At 29.3% G+C, this 23222-nt stretch overlaps 1 protein-coding gene across 3 annotated transcripts in view; it reads right to left on the reverse strand.

Moving 5' to 3' along the window:
• The window catches only part of LOC145278009 (inositol 1,4,5-trisphosphate-gated calcium channel ITPR3-like), a 704464-nt gene that overhangs the window by 71649 nt on the left and 609593 nt on the right, over positions 1-23222 (reverse strand). For all 3 annotated transcript variants that reach the window (XM_080130185.1, XM_080130184.1, XM_080130186.1), the window contains 2 exons: positions 9515-9664; positions 5544-5645 (listed from right to left, as the gene is read on the reverse strand). In XM_080130185.1, coding sequence (XP_079986311.1) covers positions 5544-5645; positions 9515-9664 — 252 coding nt within the window. The remainder of the gene's footprint in view (positions 1-5543; positions 5646-9514; positions 9665-23222) is intronic.

Here is a 23222-nt window from a genome sequence, read left to right on the forward strand (position 1 = left end):
AGCAAAAAGGGACGGATAACAGTTCTCTGGGGATTTAATAATCAGAGAAACATACCTGGTCCATCTTTGGCCTTGTTTGATGAAAACTTGCAAGAAGACTCATCCCAATGAATCAATAAATCTCGGGTTGTTTTTTCAGCAACTTTATTACAGGTGTTTCCCCATTGGAAAACTGAACGCTGGTCCTACGTTCCTTACATTTGATATGCGTTGAATCCTTCGCTCCTCCCGGGTGCTTCAAGTAATCGGTCGACTCGACTCTCTGTCGGACTACATCCTTACGTATGCAAAGCATCTCCTTTCTAACGACGTCATCAACACGTATCAGTCATGACCATCGGTTGATATCTGGCACGTATACTTGTTTATCTAGCTAACGTTCCTGTTTGTGATAGTTATGAAAATTAACACTCCTTTTCATTTCTAACATAAATATTTTAATCCTTAAAGTACTTTTCGCCTTGATAACATTTTTTCTGTTTCTATTTTTACAAATGCCAATAACGATCATGATAATAATCGTTCTAACTACGTAAAAAATATCGCTGACACAGACTTCTTTTTTGGCACTGCCGCGATTGGGTCTGAAATTGTCTTCTTAATTTCAGGAATAATTTGAGGATATTTTTGATAGACATAAGTAAAATGGCCCCATGACAAAAAAAAAAAAAGAACAAAACAAAAAAAAAATATAACCAAAACAAACAAAACAAATAAACACGAATGAATAAAATTAACAATAAGAACAAACAAATTAATTTTGTACAAAAACAATTCTCACATCATATAAATCCATTATAAAAATAGAGTATTAATACTACGAATAATTTGTTTATATCCAGTCCTGCGTACTCTTTCTCTAAGATTGCATGATATTTATGTTTTCCTCTTATAAGGTGATCCCTCCAAACCTTGTCAACCATAGAATCGTTAGTGAAATTCATGATCTGCAATAGTATTATATTTAGTACAAAAACACTAAAGTTTGTGCCTGAATTGCTTGTCACCAAATTTCAGTTATGAATGTCCGACAATCTTTGTGTTATCATCGTTCCATGATATGCTTCAAAAGTGCACCTCTTCGTTGATAAATACTGATTCATGGTTATTAAGAAGTTTTAAGCGGTTCGGTGCAGATTAAGTGATGTTGCAAAAGCTGGACATTGCTTTTAACAAGATGGAGGAGCAAGAGGTCCAAACACCTATCAAATGTAAGAAACGTAAGACAGCGTGAAACTTTCCAAGGAGGAAACAGCCGAAATAAAGTTGCTGAAAATAAAACCGAAACTTCTGATTTCTTTGGTATGCGTTTCCTTGCAGTTTTTCCAAGACCGTTAAAATTAGACTAAGATTGACACGGTGTTTTTTTTTGTCTATTGGCCGATGTTAAATTCCCAGATAACTGTTATCCGTCGAGTCAGTGGGGGATATTTATGTTGAAAGGGCATCAGCGCTACACGTTCATCAGAGTATATTCCATTAAAGTATTTGTAAAACAAGTGCAAAGATGCAACATTGCGGCGATGAGACAGGAGTTGAAACTTGGTTGACACTGGGGATCTATCCATGGGAAACTTTTTTTAAGACTCTGTTCGATAGAGAGAAAAAGTAGTGATTGATGCAACAGCCCTCTTTCCCCATATATATATATATATATATATATATATATATATATATATATATATATATATATATATATATATATATTCCATGCATAAGTGAATGATGACTTGAAGAGACCCATTATATTGTCACGTGTGAGTATTTTTCTAGCTCAGTCAAACTTAGATTGAAGTTTATTTGAGTCAAATATAATTGGAATGCAGAAACGATTGTGAATTTTAATAACGATTCCAGTTATGACATTTAAAAAAGATCAACTTGAACTTTAGAATTGAACAAGAAGTGTTTTAACTGGTGGAGTTGTTTTTTTTTATTGCATTTTTACCCCAAACCAGGAACAGTGCTACTTTCATATAGGGGGCTATTATTTGAGACATAATTTGCAGGGATACTATGTAGGGAGTTGGGCAGCAAGATGACTATTTACATTACATTTAAACTTCTGCATGTCAGTACAGTTGAGGAAACAGGAACCCGGAAGAGAAATCCAAAGCTTAGTACTACTATTAGAGTAGAAGATTTTCTGGCATATGGGGGTCTCTACTGTGTAGGGGTGGGATTTTGTTGCTTATTAGGTTTGCCGGAAGTATTTATGTCGAGGGCGTACAATTCGTCGGAAAAGCTATAATTAAAATACCTGTAAAACAGGCAGAGGGATGCTACATTTTGTCGATGGGACAGAGGTTGAAGCCTAGCTGACCGTTTGAGACCCATTAGGTTTGCGACCCTTTTGAATTCTATCCAGGAGTGAGAGACTAGTAGCAGATGGACCAGCCCAACTGTGACAACAATACTCCATACATGGGCGAATAGTTACCATGTAGAGATACAGGATACTCTCAGACGTAAGTAACTTTCTAGCACGGTAGAGAGAACCCACTTTTCCTTCAGTAGCCCCGACAATGCCCTCAATTACCCCTCATGTTCCCTGTGAACGTCAAGCGGAAGAGTTTAAACGACGTAATTTCAGGTAATGTATCATTTGCCATGGTTGTTGGTAGTTAAGAAGAATTTTGTAATTATTAAAGAAATAAACTTTGTCGTGGCAGCATTGAATATTACCATCAATTTTGCCTCCACTCCACTACAGACTGGATATGTGTTCATTCGTTTTCCTCCCGTGCCTGTTAAAGAGCGTGGTGTCGTTAAAAAATATACTCATCCCAGAAACAATTTTATCAGGAAGGTCATTTATGAATATCATGAATGATAAAGGTCGAAGGATCGATCCCTAAGGTAGTCCCGCATTTATATCATATTACGACCATCGAGAACAACTTGAATTCTTATTTAAGAAGGATCTAATTATGTTAAGTATTCGTTCAGTAATACCATATGATCTGATTTTCATAAGAAGACCATCGTGCCATAGTCTGTCAAGAACTTTGAAGCCTCGTAGTAAACATAATGGCTTGGCTATTTTGTTTTACGTCAAATCATCCACTTCTGGGCCACTCAATGCAGAGATTGATCATTTTGGTGAAATTTTTCATGTTTCAAGCTCCTTACGTCTTCAACCATTCACCCACGGTTTGTTTGTTTTGTGGAATAAAATATATAAAATTGTTGTTTTTGTTTTTGGTTTTGTAGATCATGATTAAGTTTTGTAAGAAAATTAAAAAAACAAAACTTTGATATACGGTGTATTTAAGTCAGGAAGTCGATATCTTCAGACATTCCTGATCTGATAGCACCAGTATAAACATTAAAAAAATACAATTATAGAGGAAGGATTAAAAATAAGATAAGGTCACAACAGAGTTAAAATTGTGTTACCTGTATTAGTATTATAGCTCGAATTAAAGTTTAAGTACCATGCTTCAGTTGTGTTCTAAACAGAAACATTCACTTCGAACGCACCTCTGTCATATCAAAGAACCTACTGTTGATTTTATATGCCGGGCCTTTCTACTTGTGAGGTGATAATGGCTTGAATTAAAGTTTGAAATGCTAAAAATTAAGTATCATGGTTAAATTGTGCTCTAAATAGAAACATTCATCAAAGAGCCTACTGTTGATTTTATATGCGGAGTCTTTTTGCTTGTGCGGTAATAAAACATTTCAAATGCACTTATGATATTAGGCGGTATAAGGCGTTAAAATTGTCTATTCTTTCTTTCATTGGATTTTTTTCGATTATCGATACTTGTCGAAGACATTCTGATACAACACCTATTTAAGGACACTGCCAGACACATAAAGTACATTTGTAGGAAATTTAAAGAAAATCGACCCAGCCGTTTAGGCGTCCGTAGAGAACAAACTCACACACACAGACAAAGTTCCTTTTATATAATAGTAGAGATTATTTTGTATTCGTGCTAATATTGTCCGACTAGCGTCCTCTTTTCTGAGGAGAAAGCTTGTAATTATTCACTTGGTATTGCTCTAGCGAACTGAAAATGATTGTATTGCAGAAAACGCCCGTAACATTTTGATCTCAACAATTCGCATCTCTCATTAGATCTATGTATTATTTGAACTATTTGCAATACTTGGATTTTTATCGTTTTTACTTGGGAGTCACCGCTTATATATTTATTAGATACGGCGTAATCACGTTGACGCACCGGTTCTCGTTAGATCACTGAAAATAAGCAACGTTGAGCCTGGTCAGTGCCAGACGGGTGACCATTTGGGAATACCATGTGCTGTATGTAGGAGGACGTAGACACCTACCTGTAAGAGCTTCCATAATCTAACATCGTCATCTTCCCTGACGGAGATATACATGCGACTAGAGACACCTTGTGAATTTCATACTCTCATGAAACTCCCTCCTTTGGAAGAAGCCGGTTAGACCCGATTTACGGTTAGTGCCGCTTCGAGATGGTACCGCTTATCAAGGCCCAGAAGCCACTCTAGGATAAAGGTCAATGAGTGGTAAGACAAAACCGTCATGATCAGTAATGGTGGAACTTATTTAAGATTTAATTATATAAGAGGACGGTTCAACGAGAACTTATTTACATTAGACTTGAAAACGACTGTCATAGTCAGCTGGGAAGCGGCCCCCGGTTCAAGGAAAAAAATTGTTCTTCGAATTTTTGTTTATTTTAAGGTACAGATAGAAAGCAAGGGAAATCGTTGGCAGTTGCTGTAGGTAGACGAGTATTGGCTACGAATGTTTTACGATGGGGAGGCATGAATTGAAACCCAGTCGAGCACCTACCATAAAAGTAACGATAGAGCAGAACTAACTTGCTACGTTTATTCTGTGAGAAAGAGAAAGTAAGGAAGTGAAAAGATCCTTGCCCACTAGATTTCGAAGACGGATTTGTACCCTGTCAATGCAAGAAAAGGATACTCTTAGCAGCTCCTCGCCAGATGTGGCGGCAGTACTTCATTTTTTTGGACGTATTTGGTTCTTGTGTTGTAGAAAATTCTGTTGGGAGTTTAATACTCTATTGGGCGGTACAATGATTCAACTATTTTTTCCATCGAATTTGGTAAGGGATCTGACGTAAGTTTTCTATTTCTGTAAAGATCAACGTCAAAAGTTTGCCAAAGCAGCGTGCTCCCACAAGTCGAGACGTTCATTTTCAATTAAGAGGCCAAGTGGGAATCAGGGCGTTTGTCAGCGGATGTAACCTCCAACCTTCTTTAGGTGCTTTTTTTTTTACATGGAGTTCACCACTTATCAATGCCCAATGGCCACTCAGGGATAAGGGTTATTGCGTGTACAGTAATCAATGAGATAGTGTAGCAATAGTATTGGAGAATTGGTAAGGTGTCATTATTTGGGGGGGGGGCGGTTCATCAGGAATTTGTTTGTGTTGGACTTGAAGGCATCCGTTCAAAATTGTGTACAGCTTTCCAAGTTCGGCATAAAGATTCCCGAGTACGCTTGAAGAAAGTCGGAGGTTACACCCTCATAAAAAAAAAAATCATAAAAGTGTTTTCATTTGTTGGTGACTTACTTTTTCTGATGGGCAATCTTGCATGTCTCCAGCTCGAAGAATAAAATTGATATAATCAATTATCTTCCTGTCATGCATCACCACGCGGTTATCTTGGTTCCCCTGAAAAATAACAGATAGGAATTATTTAATTCAATTGCAACTTCTATAAAGGATGTATAAGAAAAACAAACAAACAAAAAAAAACAAACAAACAAAAACAAAAAAAAACAATCAAACATTCCTTATACCAAGTGTGTCTGATAACATTCAACATTTCGCCCAGCTATTGCGAGAACTGCATCACGACCAAAATCAAAAAACAAAAAAAACAAACAAAAAACAAAACAAAACAAAACAAAAAACAAAACAAAAGAAAAAACAAAAAACCCCAAAATCAATAACAAAAAACAAACAAACAAACAAAAACAAACAAAAAACACACAAAAAACAAAACAAATAAAACATAAAGGTGACATAGAACATTTTATCCCTTGATAAAGCCTGCACCAACGCTGGGCGAAACGTTCAGTTTTAGATTTTCCACATTTTCCATTTAAAATTCAAACATTATATATATAAGCGAATGTTACCCATCTGTTTTTTTTTTTTTTTTTTTTTTTTTTTGCCTGTGGGAATCTTAGATTTAATGGCTACCGATCGAAACATCGCCATGGCAATGTCGCTTTTGTACACAAATGTTGCAAAAAAATGCTCTGTGCCACTCTTAGCTTTTTTTCTCTCTTGAGATTAAATGAGTATCAACGAATGTTTCACCTTCTCATATTTTCATATTTTACTGTCATCGAAATCGATGAAATCATTCATTTCCAATCATACTGATTAATTGCTGTTCTAGTTGGGGGCCCACTACGGTGCGCCGGAAGGAAGCGTCACATGCCTCCCTGCAGTGATTTAGACCATAATACATTGTAGTCTACATTGCACTGTAGAGAACCTACTGTTGATTTTATAAAATTATTTTTATATAATAACTTGAATTAAAATTTAAAATGCAAAAATAAAATATCATGGTTCAATTATGCTCTAAAGAGAAACTTTCATTTCTAACGCGCCCCTATCATATCAAAGAGCTTACTGTTGATTTTTTATGTTGATCCTACTGTTTGTGCCGTAATAAAACATTTCAACTGCATTGTGATGTTAGGCTGTATAATTCAAAATCATCTGTCTCTTCTTTAATCGGATTTTTCGATTATCGATTATCGATACTTATCGAAGATATTCCGATACAAAACTTATCTAAGAACAATGCCTAGCACATACGGCACATTTCTGTGAAATTAAATAAACGACTCAGCCGTTTATGAGTCCATTGAAGCTCTCTCTCTGTCTTTCTTACACGCACACACAGTTCCTTTTTATACAGGATGGAACGATAAAATTGTCGCCCTAGAAAAGCCATGATTCCATTTCCGTTTGATGAAAAGCGGTTTTCTTTTTTTGTTGCAGACCATCAACTAGTTGGTCGGTTGTGTACGAATCCCAAGAGCGATAGGAGCCTTCTACCATGTCTGGCAGTGATACAATGTTCAACGAGCGTGATCTGCTCTCTACCGATCCAAGTTATAACAACAGGACCATTGCCAGCACTCTCAAAATGCAAATCCGGACACTTCAACGCTTGAGGGCGCACCACAGAGAATTTTCCATCTACGGTTATGGTCTTTAATGTAGTTTCAAGTGTTGGCCACATTATGCCACCTCACATCTTCGAAGTCGCTTTTGAGGTCAATACCAAAGTGTACCTGGATGTGCTGAAGAGTGTGGTGATTCCCTGGTGCAGTCAGGTGGCCGCTGGCAGACCCTGGGTGTGGCATCAAGACTCAGTGTCCAAAGAGACCCAGGCTTGGCTTCAGAAGTAGTGCTACGATTTTGTACCCATTTCTCACTGTCCCCCTCCTTCTTTGACCTGAACCCGCTGGACTACTTCGTTTGGTCATATGTTGAGAACATCACCAACATGACCTCCCACAACATCTAAGGCAGCTTGGTCATTGCCATCCGTCGAATGTTCGTCGAGCTCCCATCGGCGCTTGTGGAAATGCAAGCTCCCAGTTCCAGTCCCGTTTAAATAATTGAATTCATTAAAAAAGTATCGCAAAACAAAAATAAATAACATCTCTCCCTCTCTCTCTCTCTCTCCCTCTCTCTTTCTCTCTCTCTCTCTCTCTCTCTCTCTCTCTCATATATATATATAATTAAAAAATAAAAAAATAAAAAGTAATATTTACAAAATTAAAAATTTATTACCAAAGTGACCTTCGGCTAACTGACCATAATTAAACACTGTTGTCCCCCCCACTTTTAGTTTAATACATTTGAACTTAACACACACACACACATATATAAATTATTGCATTAAAACATTACATTATTATACATACATACATACATACATACATACATACATACATACATACATATACGAGGTGCCCTCAATAAGTTTCCAGGATTTTTTTTTTGTACGGGCATTTTAAATTGTTGTAGATTCTTGAAAATTCAGTATGTTATTGCTATACATCTTATGAGATGACTGACCAATTTTTATGATTTCAGGTTCAAATGAACATCTACAGTAGGAATTGGAATATACCCTACAAAAGCCTGGTTGTCACAGATGGTGAATTTCAAAAACGCAATCTGGACGTGAATATGCTTTAGAAAATAAAACACTCTGTTTTAAAATATTGTAGATCTATCTATATATCTATAAAATGAGAATGTGCGTGTGAGGACACTTCTCAACCTATATACACAACGAATCTTTGATCTACAGACTTGAAATTTGGTATACAGGCTATTCAAACATATGGAACACCTTTTAATCCATTTTCATCCGGACAAAAGGGCTGCTAAGGGATAAAAACTAAAAAAAAATTGGTACGTGAGTCATCGGATTTTTATCCGTTTGCTGTTTTACGAATGCGCATGCGTGAATGGTTCACATTACAGATTACTTATGTTAAGAATAATTCGTTTGAAAACATTTTTAAAGTCTTACGGTTATATACTTGACTCACTGTCTTTAGAGTTTGGTTTCAATTTTAGCTCGAGTATGTATTCATTTTTTTTTTTTTTTTTACTTACAAGAAGTGAACTGTTTAGAAAAAAAAAGCATGCGTATGTCTCAGCTACTGTATGAATGAAAATATAATGATTATGCGTATTTTACATATGTATGAATGAAAATATAATGATTATGCGTATTTTACGACCGTGTAACGCCAGGCGGACTACTAGCATATCTTTGAAAAGTGAGAATGTTTATGTGTGCGCACGCGCGTGTGTGTGTATAAGGACACTTTTCGACCTATATACTCAACAAAGTCTTAATCTACATACTTAAAATATTGTATATAGGGCATTCAGACAACTAAGGGGTAAAATTTAAAAAAAAATTGGTATCTGAGGGGTTGATTGGGTTTTCTCTGTCAACTGTTTCACGAATGCGCATGCGCGACTGTAAAACATGTCAGCTTCTTTATGTCAAGAATAAGTAGGTTGGAAAATCCTTGGCTAACTGTCTGTAGGTTTGGGTTTCGATCTCAGCTTGAGTATTTTTGTTTTACTTATAAGAAGGAACTGTTAAAAACACACACACACACACACACACACACACACACACACACACACACACACACACACACACAATACTCGCATGCACATGTCCCAGTTTCTGTATTAATTTAAATATAATATTTATGTGAATTTTACGACCGGGCAAAGCCGGGCTGCCTGCTAGTACTGTTATAAAGAAATACCCATTTTAATCAAAGAGAGTTCGTAAACGGCTACTTTACGTTTCACGCACAGAAGATCGTGTTGTTATAAAGTTTGTTTTTGTTTATCAGTGTGATTCGTATTTGTACCTATACATTAAAGAATATGTAACGAATGAACGAACCGTTTAAGAATTTTCCTATACTATATGTAAAAATAGATTTGTTTTTTTTTAATGATATACGTACAGAGCAGAATTCATTGAGGGTGCTGAACAGTTGTATAACAAGATCAATTGTCTTGTCATTAATGTTTGAGTAAACGATGTTTAGAAACTGCGCCGTCTCTGCAACAATGTTGAATGATTTGATGTTGTCCGGCTGTTCTCGTAGGTAGTTCTGTATAATATGAAAAAAAAAAACAAAAAAAAAAAAACTTTGATGAAGCCCTTTTTTAATACTGTGAATGTCTATCGTCGTATGTAAAGATTTTTGGAGGAGGGCGCCCGACTTTGCCCGGACATTTCTTAAGTACGCTTAAATATGATATTTTAATTTGTCCAAATATTATAGAGTTGTGATTTCAGAAGTAAACAAGGAAGCATTTAGGTACCGTTCGTTAGAATCGAAACCGAAACTGTAACATTCGAAGCTGGTGACGTTACCACTGTACCAACGTGCCACGCATATAAACCGATTAAAAATTAAAACTAAGATGAATGTATTAGATTGGTGCAAAAATAATGCCGTTTTTATCACACACACACACACACACACACACACACACACACACACACACACACACATATGTATGTATACATATATATATGTGTGTGTGTGTGTGTGCGCGTGCGTGTGTGTAAAAAAAAACGACATTATTTTTGCACCAACCTAGTACAAAATATTTAACGAATTTTTTAATTTTGACCCCTTAAAAACTATTTTAACAGGCTAAAGACCCATGAAAGAACGATCCGTAAAAATCCAATTATTTAAGGCCCTAACGCTGCTCTACGACTTTTAGTTTCGGAGGAGATAGAGTTTGAATATATGGAGACAGACATAGAGACATATAGCCTTTTACATATTAGATCATTTTTCTCTTTTCGCTTATTTCATTAATTTTTTGCGCGTGTCACGTTGGTACAGTGGTAACGTCACCAGTGCCGGCAAGAAGAAAGTCCGCACTTGTAATTTTTTCAAAAACTGCAAATTTAAGCTAAAGTTAATGAAACTGTTTAAACAACTAATACCTCATTTGATTCGCCTTTTATTCCTCTATAATTTTACCTGTTCATATTTCACTTAATTGAAATATTCTAGTGTTTACGTCAATTTAAAAAATAGCTTCAAATTGAGGAGGCAAAAGAAAGTCCGCAGCAACAAATTCGCTTAAAACCAGCTTAAATTATCACCCCTAAATCAGTTTAAAATATCCACCAACAGGCAACAAAGCATCTCTAATCGTAATTGTTGTTGTTTCAGGTTATACAATGTAACATTTAGTCCATATGCCACGACTTTCTCTTAGTAATTAACAGGAACTCATTAATCTCCACCTTTCTGGTTAATCCAATTTAGAAATCGGCCACAGATTGAAATGTGATGAAAAAACGGTACGAAAGACTGTGGTAAAAGCACCAAAAACACCGGCAGTGTTCGTGATGCCCCTAAATTTGGTCGTACTAGAGTTACTTCTAACAGGGAAGACAATGCTATCAAGATTCACAGCATAAGAAATAGATTTGAAACGGCTCCTCAAATCCAACAACAGTGCAATCTTGTTAAAAAGTGCCCTCTTTCTACTGTCAAGAACAGATTAAAGGAATTTAATTTGTGAACATATGTTGCAAGACGCAAACCAATGATTTCTGTAAAGAATAGAAAGCGCCGTCTTGACTTCGTCAGATGCAATGAAGGACATGACTCTTCATATCGGTCAAAAGTGCTTTTTACCGACGAAAGCAAGTTCAATGAGCTAGGCAGTGATAGCAGTGTCAGAAATTTCTTTCCAAGCTTATAACTCCTCGAAAAATGTAATTCAAGCCCTAATTTTTTTTCAATTAAAGGAGCAAGGACCAAGGTTTTATTAAAAAAAAAAACAAAAAAAAACAATGTGTTTTTTTTTTAAGAAAAGGTTTTAAACTTCGGACTTTACAGGTAAATTTCTAAAAAAGCGATTTTTTTTTGTTTTAAATTTGAATATATTATTTATTGACCTTTTCTCTTCAATTTGTGATATATAAAACTCCCTGACATAAATTAATTATTTACTTTTTAATAGACATTTCAAAATGGGTGACACTTGGGGGGGGGGCGTGAATTTAAAATAAAACGTTTGTCTAAAATATTATATTCGGTTTATTGGAAAGAACATAAAATTTCACATTGACCCTGAAAATATCGTAAAAATAGAATCAATAGAAAAATTTTGATAGATTTTTAAAGTTTAAAAATTGAAAAATATTGAGTTCGGAAAATTCATTACTGTTTAAAAAAAAAAAAAATTTCTATTACTTTTAAAACAACTGTAATAGTTTATTTTGGAAGTATAATCCATAAAGAAAATAAATAACCCACTTTTAACAGAGAAATTACGAGATTTTTATATTGTATTCGCAGTTTCGTGTTAGGGGTGTCAAAAATTCCTACAAAAATTCTGATACTGCTAAGGCAGTGATGGTAGGCAGTACGCCTGTCGGAGGAAAGACGAAGAATTTAATCCTAGGAGCTCAGTTTCAAAGCTGCAAGGTGGTGGAGGTTCAGTTTTGGTGTGGGGAATTATTAGTACCAATGGTCCAGGGCCTATAGTTCGCTTGCAAGGTCGAATTAATTCGACTAAGTACATTAATATGTTGACTGAGCATTTTCTACCTTACTTTGGTCGGAATTTGGATGATAATCTCATTTTCATGCAGGATAATGCTCCCATTCACACAGCTGGAAATGTCAAGAGGTTCCTAGAAGAGCATGATATTCCGTGTTTTGATTGGCCTGCACAATCACCAGACCTCAATCATATTGAAAACGTATGGCATTACATCAATCAACAGCTACGCAATGATAAAATTTGAAATTTGGAAGAACTTTGGACAAAAATTAAAGAAAAGTGGGATGCCCTTTCTCCGGAGTATTCCTGCAGTCTAATTCAAGGAATTCTCTAAAGATTGCATGCTGTCAAATTGCAGAAGGGCTATGTTATTAAATATTAACTAGTTCATTGTTGTATTTGTGTTGCATTAATGTTCTAAAGTTACATTTAAATAACAATTTTCCATTGTGCGGACTTTCTTTTTGCCTCCTCAATTTAGAGTTATTTTTTCAAATTGACGTGAACACTAGAATATTTCAATTAAAAGTCAAATATGAACGGGTAAAATCATAGAAGAATAAAAGGCCAATCAGATGAGGTATAGTTTGTTTAAACAGTTACATTGAATTTAGCTTAAATTTGCAATTTTTGAACAAATTACAAGTGCGGACTTTCTTTTTGCTGCCTGTGCATATACGAAATCTAGACAAATTAAAATATCATATTTAAGCGTATTTTACGCTCGGGCAAAACCGTGCCCCCCCCGATAATATATTAGTATGAATTATACATGGAAAAGAATAGATATCTTCGTTGCCGGATTAAAATTATGATAATCATAAAGAATGTTTAAATCAAGTAAGGGTGCATATAGTAACAAGAAAAAAAAAAAAAAAATAAAAAAAAAATAAAAAAACAACAACAAAAAAACAAAAACAAAAAACAAAAAACCGTTGAATTGAAAAAAAAAAAACAGTTAAGATTAATTTAAAAAAGTACGGTAAATTTTTAAAATGAAAATGGAAAACGAAACTATTTATATGATCAGTATAGTTTCGAGGGGAAAAATCGACCCTATAAAGTAAGACGTGTACGTACTTATTGTTAGAATATTTTTCTCTATAATTAATAGGGGTTAAATATTACATGTGCTAATAAGATTAACCGGCGATTAAAGTAAGGTAAAATCAATTAAAATAAGATTAAAATTAAAAACAGATAGATATATAAAAATCAATAAAAATAATCGAGAAAATACAAAAGTAAAGAATGATTAATAAGTAAAATTTTTGTCCGTTAAAGACGGTCAAAAGAATAATTATTTTATGCCAAAGTTATAGACAGAATGTGGTATCCTGGTGACTAATCGCTATTAGTAACTAACTGTGCATAGAACGTATACCATAATACTTACTTCGCTGTAACTTAGCATCAGAATGATCCATATAAAATTTCACATAGACAATTAAAAGAACCGTTTTGGCATCGGAAAATAGGCATCAATTTTTCCGATTCCGATACCCTCAAATCTTCCGATTTCTGATTCCGATTCCGATTAATCGTCTCAACACTAATATATATATATATATATATATATATATTTTTTTTTACACAGTGATCACCACTTATCAAGGCCCGGAAGCCACTCAGGGATAAGGGTTATTGCAAGTACATCACGTTAGTGAGGAGATTTTATGAAGTGTTTAATTAGGGGGGCGGTTCATTAGGAATTTGTTAACATTAGACTTGAAGACATCCAAGTTGTAGTCCGGAGGGAAGCAGGCAGACGGAACAGAGTTCCACAGGCGTGCAGTTCTAAGAAAGAAGCTTTGCTCATGAAATCCGCGTTTTGATTTAGGCACAGATATAGAGTGGGGGAAATTTTTCACAGTGGATTCAGCTAGACGGGTGTTTTTCGTGAAAGTTTGGCGAGGGGGGACCAGGGATTGGAGTTCAGACGAGCACCTGCCATGAAAATAACGATAAAACAAGGATAGGCTCGCAACGTCTCTTCTGTGGGAGAGGGGTTGCAGGGTAGAGAAAAGGGCATCCCCCACTAAACCACGAAGTCTATTTTGTACTCTGTCAAGGCATGATAGGCTGTTTTTGGCAGCTCCTGCCCAGATATGGCAACAGTATTCCATCCTTGGCCGTACTTGGCTTTTATATAGATAGAGAATTGCATCAGTAGTGAGATATCTTCTGGAGCGGTAGAAGGATCCCACCATCTTTCCTGCGACCTTGGCAACAGACTTGATGTACGTGTTCCATTTCAGATCAGGAGTAAAGGTCAAACCCAGAAGCTTGTCAAAACACGGGGCCTCACCCAGACGAGAGCCATCCATCACAATTGATGCCAGCTGGGGATCAGAGCGTTGATGATGTAAGGATAAGAGTTTGGTTTTAGATGCATTAAAGGTAACTAGCCACATCTTCCCCCACTGAACCACGCGCTCGAGATCAGAGGAGAGAGAATCCGAGAGAACTTCGTCATTTACAGCCTTTGATGTGTTGCCGTAGATGGTCGTATCATCAGCATAGATGTCAACGAATGATTTAAGTATGTGTTTAGGGAGGTCATTGATGTAGATCAGGAAGAGAGTTGGGCCGAGGATTGACCCCTGAGGGTGACCCAGCATTTATATTGCAGGCCTCCGATTTTTGTCCATCTACCACTACTCTTATGAGCCTATCGGAGAGAAATGATTTAATGATTGAGAAAACATTTCCAGTTATACCGTAGCTGGAAATCTTGTGAAGTAGACCCTTATGCCATACTTTGTCAAAGGCCTTTGATATGTCAAGAGCAATTGCCCTAGAAAGGAAGCCTTTGTCAAGAGATTCACTAATCCTGTGGGATATAACCGTCAGCACATCTGCGGTAGATCTTGCAGAGCGGAAACCATATTGTGTGTCACTAAGAAGGTTGTTTCTGCTGAGGTGGTTGACTATTTCTCTATTTAATATTGATTCCAGTAACTTACTCATAACACAGAGAAGACTTATTGGTCTGTATTGAGAGGGAGATGACTTATCATCTGAATTCTTAAATACAGGGCAAACTGATGAGGTCTTCCAGGGGGTCGGAAAGCACTTCTCCTTAAGGCAGCGCTTAAATAGTTTCGTAAGTATGGGAGCAAGTTCTGGTTGAAGCTTTTTTAACACTATAATTGGGATGCCATCATCATATATATATATATATATATATATATATATATATATATATATATATATATATATATATATATATATATATATTACAAGCAAATTTTATATTTTAAAAACAATATATATATATATATATATATATATATATATATATATGAACAAATGATTAATGAAACATTGAAACATGTTAAAACACATATTGAAAAAGAGTCAAAAACATATTTAATTTTAAAAAAGGAAGCACAAGATAAGTGGATAGTCCTTAATCCGCGGAGTTTCGAAGAATACTCTCCTTCTCATCAGAGGGCAGGAATTAGCAAAATGCGGGATCGGATTTTGCATATAAAAAGTATTTAATGAAACTACAAGTAAGTCACAGATCTTACTTGGTTAAAAAGAAGGGTGAGGTAAGGGAAATAGGAGGTAAAAGAAAAATGATAAAAATATTTCACATGAATGGATAGTCCGGTGAAAGGTAAAAAATCAAAGAATGGTAAAATCCAAAACGGTCGAATTTAAAATTTCCAATCCAATGGGTAAATTCCAAATGGTCCAAAATGATCCAAAAGGCAGAGTTCCTTGGAAAAAATCGCATATGGAATGAATTTTTTTTTAATATAATAGACGCTCCATTTCATAAACTTAGCCATTTATTTGTTCTTCTGACCAGTGTTTCTAAATTTAATTCTGGGACTTTCACGTGCATATCTAAGTTGACCTAATTATTAACGCTAACATTCGCACTTTTTGTCTGGGTCAGTTTGACCTTGATTTTCAAATTTAAACTTTCACCACTTTTCGTTTTTTTTTTTAAAACCTTAATTTACTTGATTCCTTCAGCCTTGACAGACGTGTTTTAAATATTCTCTCCAGTGCCTTTTCTTTTAATGATTTGGAATTCGTTCCATTTGCGATTTTTTCCAAGGAACTCTGCCTTTTGGATCATTTTGGACCATTTGGAATTTACCCATTGGATTGGAAATTTTAAATTCGACCGTTTTGGATTTTACCATTCTTGGATTTTTTACCCTTTACCGGACTATCCATTCATGTGAAATCTTTTTATCATTTTTCTTTTACCTCCTATTCCCCTTACCTCACCCTTTTTTATTATTAAAAATATTTTTTTTAACCAAGTAAGATCTGTGACTTACTTGTAGTTTCATTAAATACTTTTATATGCAAAATCCGATCCCGCATTTTGCTAATTCCTGCCCTCTGATGAGAAGGAGAGTATTTCTTCGAAACTCCGCGGATTAAGGACTATCCACTTATCTTGTGTTTCTTTTTTTAAAATTAGATATGTTTTTAACTCTTTTTGAAGATGTCTTTTAACATGTTTCATTAATCATTTGTTCATATTATAAGCTCTATTTCCTTTTCGGTTTTATTGAGCTTTTACATCTGGTTGAGATTACTTTACTTGTAAATATTAACTCTTTAATATTTATAATATATTTTAAGTTTACCATTTTGATTACCTTGGTAAACTTATTGTAATTTTTATTATATATATATATATATATATATATATATATATATATATATATGTATATATATATATATATATATATATATATATATATATATATGCCTTATAAACATTTCATAGGGTTTTACACTCTCCCTTCAATGGATAAACTCATTTAGTAACTTCTATTGTTTTAGTACTCTTTTCAAACAAATATTTGATTATTTCTACATAAAAATTGTATAAATTTTCAATATCAAACAAATATTTGATTATTTCTACATAAAAATTGAATAAATTTTCAATATCAAACAAATATTTGATTATTTCTACATAAAAATTGTATAAATTTTCAATATCAAACAAATATTTGATTATTTCTACATAAAAATTGAATAAATTTTCAATATCAAACAAATATTTGATTATTTCTACATAAAAATTGAATAAATTTTCAATATCAAACAAATATTTGATTATTTCTACATAAAAATTGTATAAATTTTCAATATCAAACAAATATTTGATTATTTCTACATAAAAATTGAATAAATTTTCAATATCAAACAAATATTTGATTATTTCTACATAAAAATTGTATAAATTTTCAATATCAAACAAATATTTGATTATTTCTACATAAAAATTGAATAAATTTTCAATATCAAACAAATATTTGATTATTTCTACATAAAAATTGTATAAATTTTCAATATCAAACAAATATTTGATTATTTCTACATAAAAATTGAATAAATTTTCAATATCAAACAAATATTTGATTATTTCTACATAAAAATTGAATAAATTTTCAATATCAAACAAATATTTGATTATTTCTACATAAAAATTGTATAAATTTTCAATATCAAACAAATATTTGATTATTTCTACATAAAAATTGAATAAATTTTCAATATCAAACAAATATTTGATTATTTCTACATAAAAATTGTATAAATTTTCAATATCAAACAAATATTTGATTATTTCTACATAAAAATTGAATAAATTTTCAATATCAAACAAATATTTGATTATTTCTACATAAAAATTGTATAAATTTTCAATATCAAACAAATATTTGATTATTTCTACATAAAAATTGAATAAATTTTCAATATCAAACAAATATTTGATTATTTCTACATAAAAATTGAATAAATTTTCAATATCAAACAAATATTTGATTATTTCTACATAAAAATTGTATAAATTTTCAATATCAAACAAATATTTGATTATTTCTACATAAAAATTGAATAAATTTTCAATATCAAACAAATATTTGATTATTTCTACATAAAAATTGAATAAATTTTCAATATCAAACAAATATTTGATTATTTCTACATAAAAATTGTATAAATTTTCAATATCAAACAAATATTTGATTATTTCTACATAAAAATTGAATAAATTTTCAATATCAAACAAATATTTGATTATTTCTACATAAAAATTGAATAAATTTTCAATATCAAACAAATATTTGATTATTTCTACATAAAAATTGTATAAATTTTCAATATCAAACAAATATTTGATTATTTCTACATAAAAATTGAATAAATTTTCAATATCAAACAAATATTTGATTATTTCTACATAAAAATTGTATAAATTTTCAATATCAAACAAATATTTGATTATTTCTACATAAAAATTGAATAAATTTTCAATATCAAACAAATATTTGATTATTTCTACATAAAAATTGAATAAATTTTCAATATCAAACAAATATTTGATTATTTCTACATAAAAATTGAATAAATTTTCAATATCAAACAAATATTTGATTATTTCTACATAAAAATTGAATAAATTTTCAATATCAAACAAATATTTGATTATTTCTACATAAAAATTGTATAAATTTTCAATATCAAACAAATATTTGATTATTTCTACATAAAAATTGAATAAATTTTCAATATCAAACAAATATTTGATTATTTCTACATAAAAATTGAATAAATTTTCAATATCAAACAAATATTTGATTATTTCTACATAAAAATTGTATAAATTTTCAATATCAAACAAATATTTGATTATTTCTACATAAAAATTGAATAAATTTTCAATATCAAACAAATATTTGATTATTTCTACATAAAAATTGAATAAATTTTCAATATCAAACAAATATTTGATTATTTCTACATAAAAATTGTATAAATTTTCAATATCAAACAAATATTTGATTATTTCTACATAAAAATTGAATAAATTTTCAATATCAAACAAATATTTGATTATTTCTACATAAAAATTGTATAAATTTTCAATATCAAACAAATATTTGATTATTTCTACATAAAAATTGAATAAATTTTCAATATCAAACAAATATTTGATTATTTCTACATAAAAATTGAATAAATTTTCAATATCAAACAAATATTTGATTATTTCTACATAAAAATTGTATAAATTTTCAATATCAAACAAATATTTGATTATTTCTACATAAAAATTGAATAAATTTTCAATATCAAACAAATATTTGATTATTTCTACATAAAAATTGTATAAATTTTCAATATCAAACAAATATTTGATTATTTCTACATAAAAATTGTATAAATTTTCAATATCAAACAAATATTTGATTATTTCTACATAAAAATTGAATAAATTTTCAATATCAAACAAATATTTGATTATTTCTACATAAAAATTGAATAAATTTTCAATATCAAACAAATATTTGATTATTTCTACATAAAAATTGAATAAATTTTCAATATCAAACAAATATTTGATTATTTCTACATAAAAATTGAATAAATTTTCAATATCAAACAAATATTTGATTATTTCTACATAAAAATTGTATAAATTTTCAATATCAAACAAATATTTGATTATTTCTACATAAAAATTGAATAAATTTTCAATATCAAACAAATATTTGATTATTTCTACATAAAAATTGAATAAATTTTCAATATCAAACAAATATTTGATTATTTCTACATAAAAATTGAATAAATTTTCAATATCAAACAAATATTTGATTATTTCTACATAAAAATTGTATAAATTTTCAATATCAAACAAATATTTGATTATTTCTACATAAAAATTGAATAAATTTTCAATATCAAACAAATATTTGATTATTTCTACATAAAAATTGAATAAATTTTCAATATCAAACAAATATTTGATTATTTCTACATAAAAATTGTATAAATTTTCAATATCAAACAAATATTTGATTATTTCTACATAAAAATTGAATAAATTTTCAATATCAAACAAATATTTGATTATTTCTACATAAAAATTGTATAAATTTTCAATATCAAACAAATATTTGATTATTTCTACATAAAAATTGTATAAATTTTCAATATCAAACAAATATTTGATTATTTCTACATAAAAATTGAATAAATTTTCAATATCAAACAAATATTTGATTATTTCTACATAAAAATTGTATAAATTTTCAATATCAAACAAATATTTGATTATTTCTACATAAAAATTGAATAAATTTTCAATATCAAACAAATATTTGATTATTTCTACATAAAAATTGAATAAATTTTCAATATCAAACAAATATTTGATTATTTCTACATAAAAATTGAATAAATTTTCAATATCAAACAAATATTTGATTATTTCTACATAAAAATTGTATAAATTTTCAATATCAAACAAATATTTGATTATTTCTACATAAAAATTGAATAAATTTTCAATATCAAACAAATATTTGATTATTTCTACATAAAAATTGAATAAATTTTCAATATCAAACAAATATTTGATTATTTCTACATAAAAATTGTATAAATTTTCAATATCAAACAAATATTTGATTATTTCTACATAAAAATTGTATAAATTTTCAATATCAAACAAATATTTGATTATTTCTACATAAAAATTGTATAAATTTTCAATATCAAACAAATATTTGATTATTTCTACATAAAAATTGTATAAATTTTCAATATCAAACAAATATTTGATTATTTCTACATAAAAATTGAATAAATTTTCAATATCAAACAAATATTTGATTATTTCTACATAAAAATTGTATAAATTTTCAATATCAAACAAATATTTGATTATTTCTACATAAAAATTGAATAAATTTTCAATATCAAACAAATATTTGATTATTTCTACATAAAAATTGAATAAATTTTCAATATCAAACAAATATTTGATTATTTCTACATAAAAATTGAATAAATTTTCAATATCAAACAAATATTTGATTATTTCTACATAAAAATTGAATAAATTTTCAATATCAAACAAATATTTGATTATTTCTACATAAAAATTGAATAAATTTTCAATATCAAACAAATATTTGATTATTTCTACATAAAAATTGTATAAATTTTCAATATCAAACAAATATTTGATTATTTCTACATAAAAATTGTATAAATTTTCAATATCAAACAAATATTTGATTATTTCTACATAAAAATTGTATAAATTTTCAATATCAAACAAATATTTGATTATTTTTACATAAAAATTGAATAAATTTTCAATATCAAACAAATATTTGATTATTTCTACATAAAAATTGTATAAATTTTCAATATCAAACAAATATTTGATTATTTCTACATAAAAATTGAATAAATTTTCAATATCAAACAAATATTTGATTATTTCTACATAAAAATTGAATAAATTTTCAATATCAAACAAATATTTGATTATTTCTACATAAAAATTGAATAAATTTTCAATATCAAACAAATATTTGATTATTTCTACATAAAAATTGAATAAATTTTCAATATCAAACAAATATTTGATTATTTCTACATAAAAATTGAATAAATTTTCAATATCAAACAAATATTTGATTATTTCTACATAAAAATTGTATAAATTTTCAATATCAAACAAATATTTGATTATTTCTACATAAAAATTGAATAAATTTTCAATATCAAACAAATATTTGATTATTTCTACATAAAAATTGAATAAATTTTCAATATCAAACAAATATTTGATTATTTCTACATAAAAATTGAATAAATTTTCAATATCAAACAAATATTTGATTATTTTTACATAAAAATTGAATAAATTTTCAATATCAAACAAATATTTGATTATTTCTACATAAAAATTGTATAAATTTTCAATATCAAACAAATATTTGATTATTTCTACATAAAAATTGAATAAATTTTCAATATCAAACAAATATTTGATTATTTCTACATAAAAATTGTATAAATTTTCAATATCAAACAAATATTTGATTATTTCTACATAAAAATTGAATAAATTTTCAATATCAAACAAATATTTGATTATTTCTACATAAAAATTGTATAAATTTTCAATATCAAACAAATATTTGATTATTTCTACATAAAAATTGAATAAATTTTCAATATCAAACAAATATTTGATTATTTCTACATAAAAATTGAATAAATTTTCAATATCAAACAAATATTTGATTATTTCTACATAAAAATTGAATAAATTTTCAATATCAAACAAATATTTGATTATTTCTACATAAAAATTGAATAAATTTTCAATATCAAACAAATATTTGATTATTTCTACATAAAAATTGAATAAATTTTCAATATCAAACAAATATTTGATTATTTCTACATAAAAATTGTATAAATTTTCAATATCAAACAAATATTTGATTATTTCTACATAAAAATTGAATAAATTTTCAATATCAAACAAATATTTGATTATTTCTACATAAAAATTGAATAAATTTTCAATATCAAACAAATATTTGATTATTTCTACATAAAAATTGAATAAATTTTCAATATCAAACAAATATTTGATTATTTCTACATAAAAATTGTATAAATTTTCAATATCAAACAAATATTTGATTATTTCTACATAAAAATTGAATAAATTTTCAATATCAAACAAATATTTGATTATTTCTACATAAAAATTGAATAAATTTTCAATATCAAACAAATATTTGATTATTTCTACATAAAAATTGAATAAATTTTCAATATCAAACAAATATTTGATTATTTCTACATAAAAATTGTATAAATTTTCAATATCAAACAAATATTTGATTATTTCTACATAAAAATTGAATAAATTTTCAATATCAAACAAATATTTGATTATTTCTACATAAAAATTGTATAAATTTTCAATATCAAACAAATATTTGATTATTTCTACATAAAAATTGTATAAATTTTCAATATCAAACAAATATTTGATTATTTCTACATAAAAATTGTATAAATTTTCAATATCAAACAAATATTTGATTATTTCTACATAAAAATTGAATAAATTTTCAATATCAAACAAATATTTGATTATTTCTACATAAAAATTGTATAAATTTTCAATATCAAACAAATATTTGATTATTTCTACATAAAAATTGAATAAATTTTCAATATCAAACAAATATTTGATTATTTCTACATAAAAATTGAATAAATTTTCAATATCAAACAAATATTTGATTATTTCTACAT

The sequence above is a fragment of the Euprymna scolopes genome, chromosome 6 (assembly GCF_053919585.1).
Source record: "Euprymna scolopes isolate OS-2025 chromosome 6, ASM5391958v1, whole genome shotgun sequence".
NCBI classification, from domain to species: Eukaryota; Metazoa; Mollusca; class Cephalopoda; order Sepiida; family Sepiolidae; genus Euprymna; species Euprymna scolopes.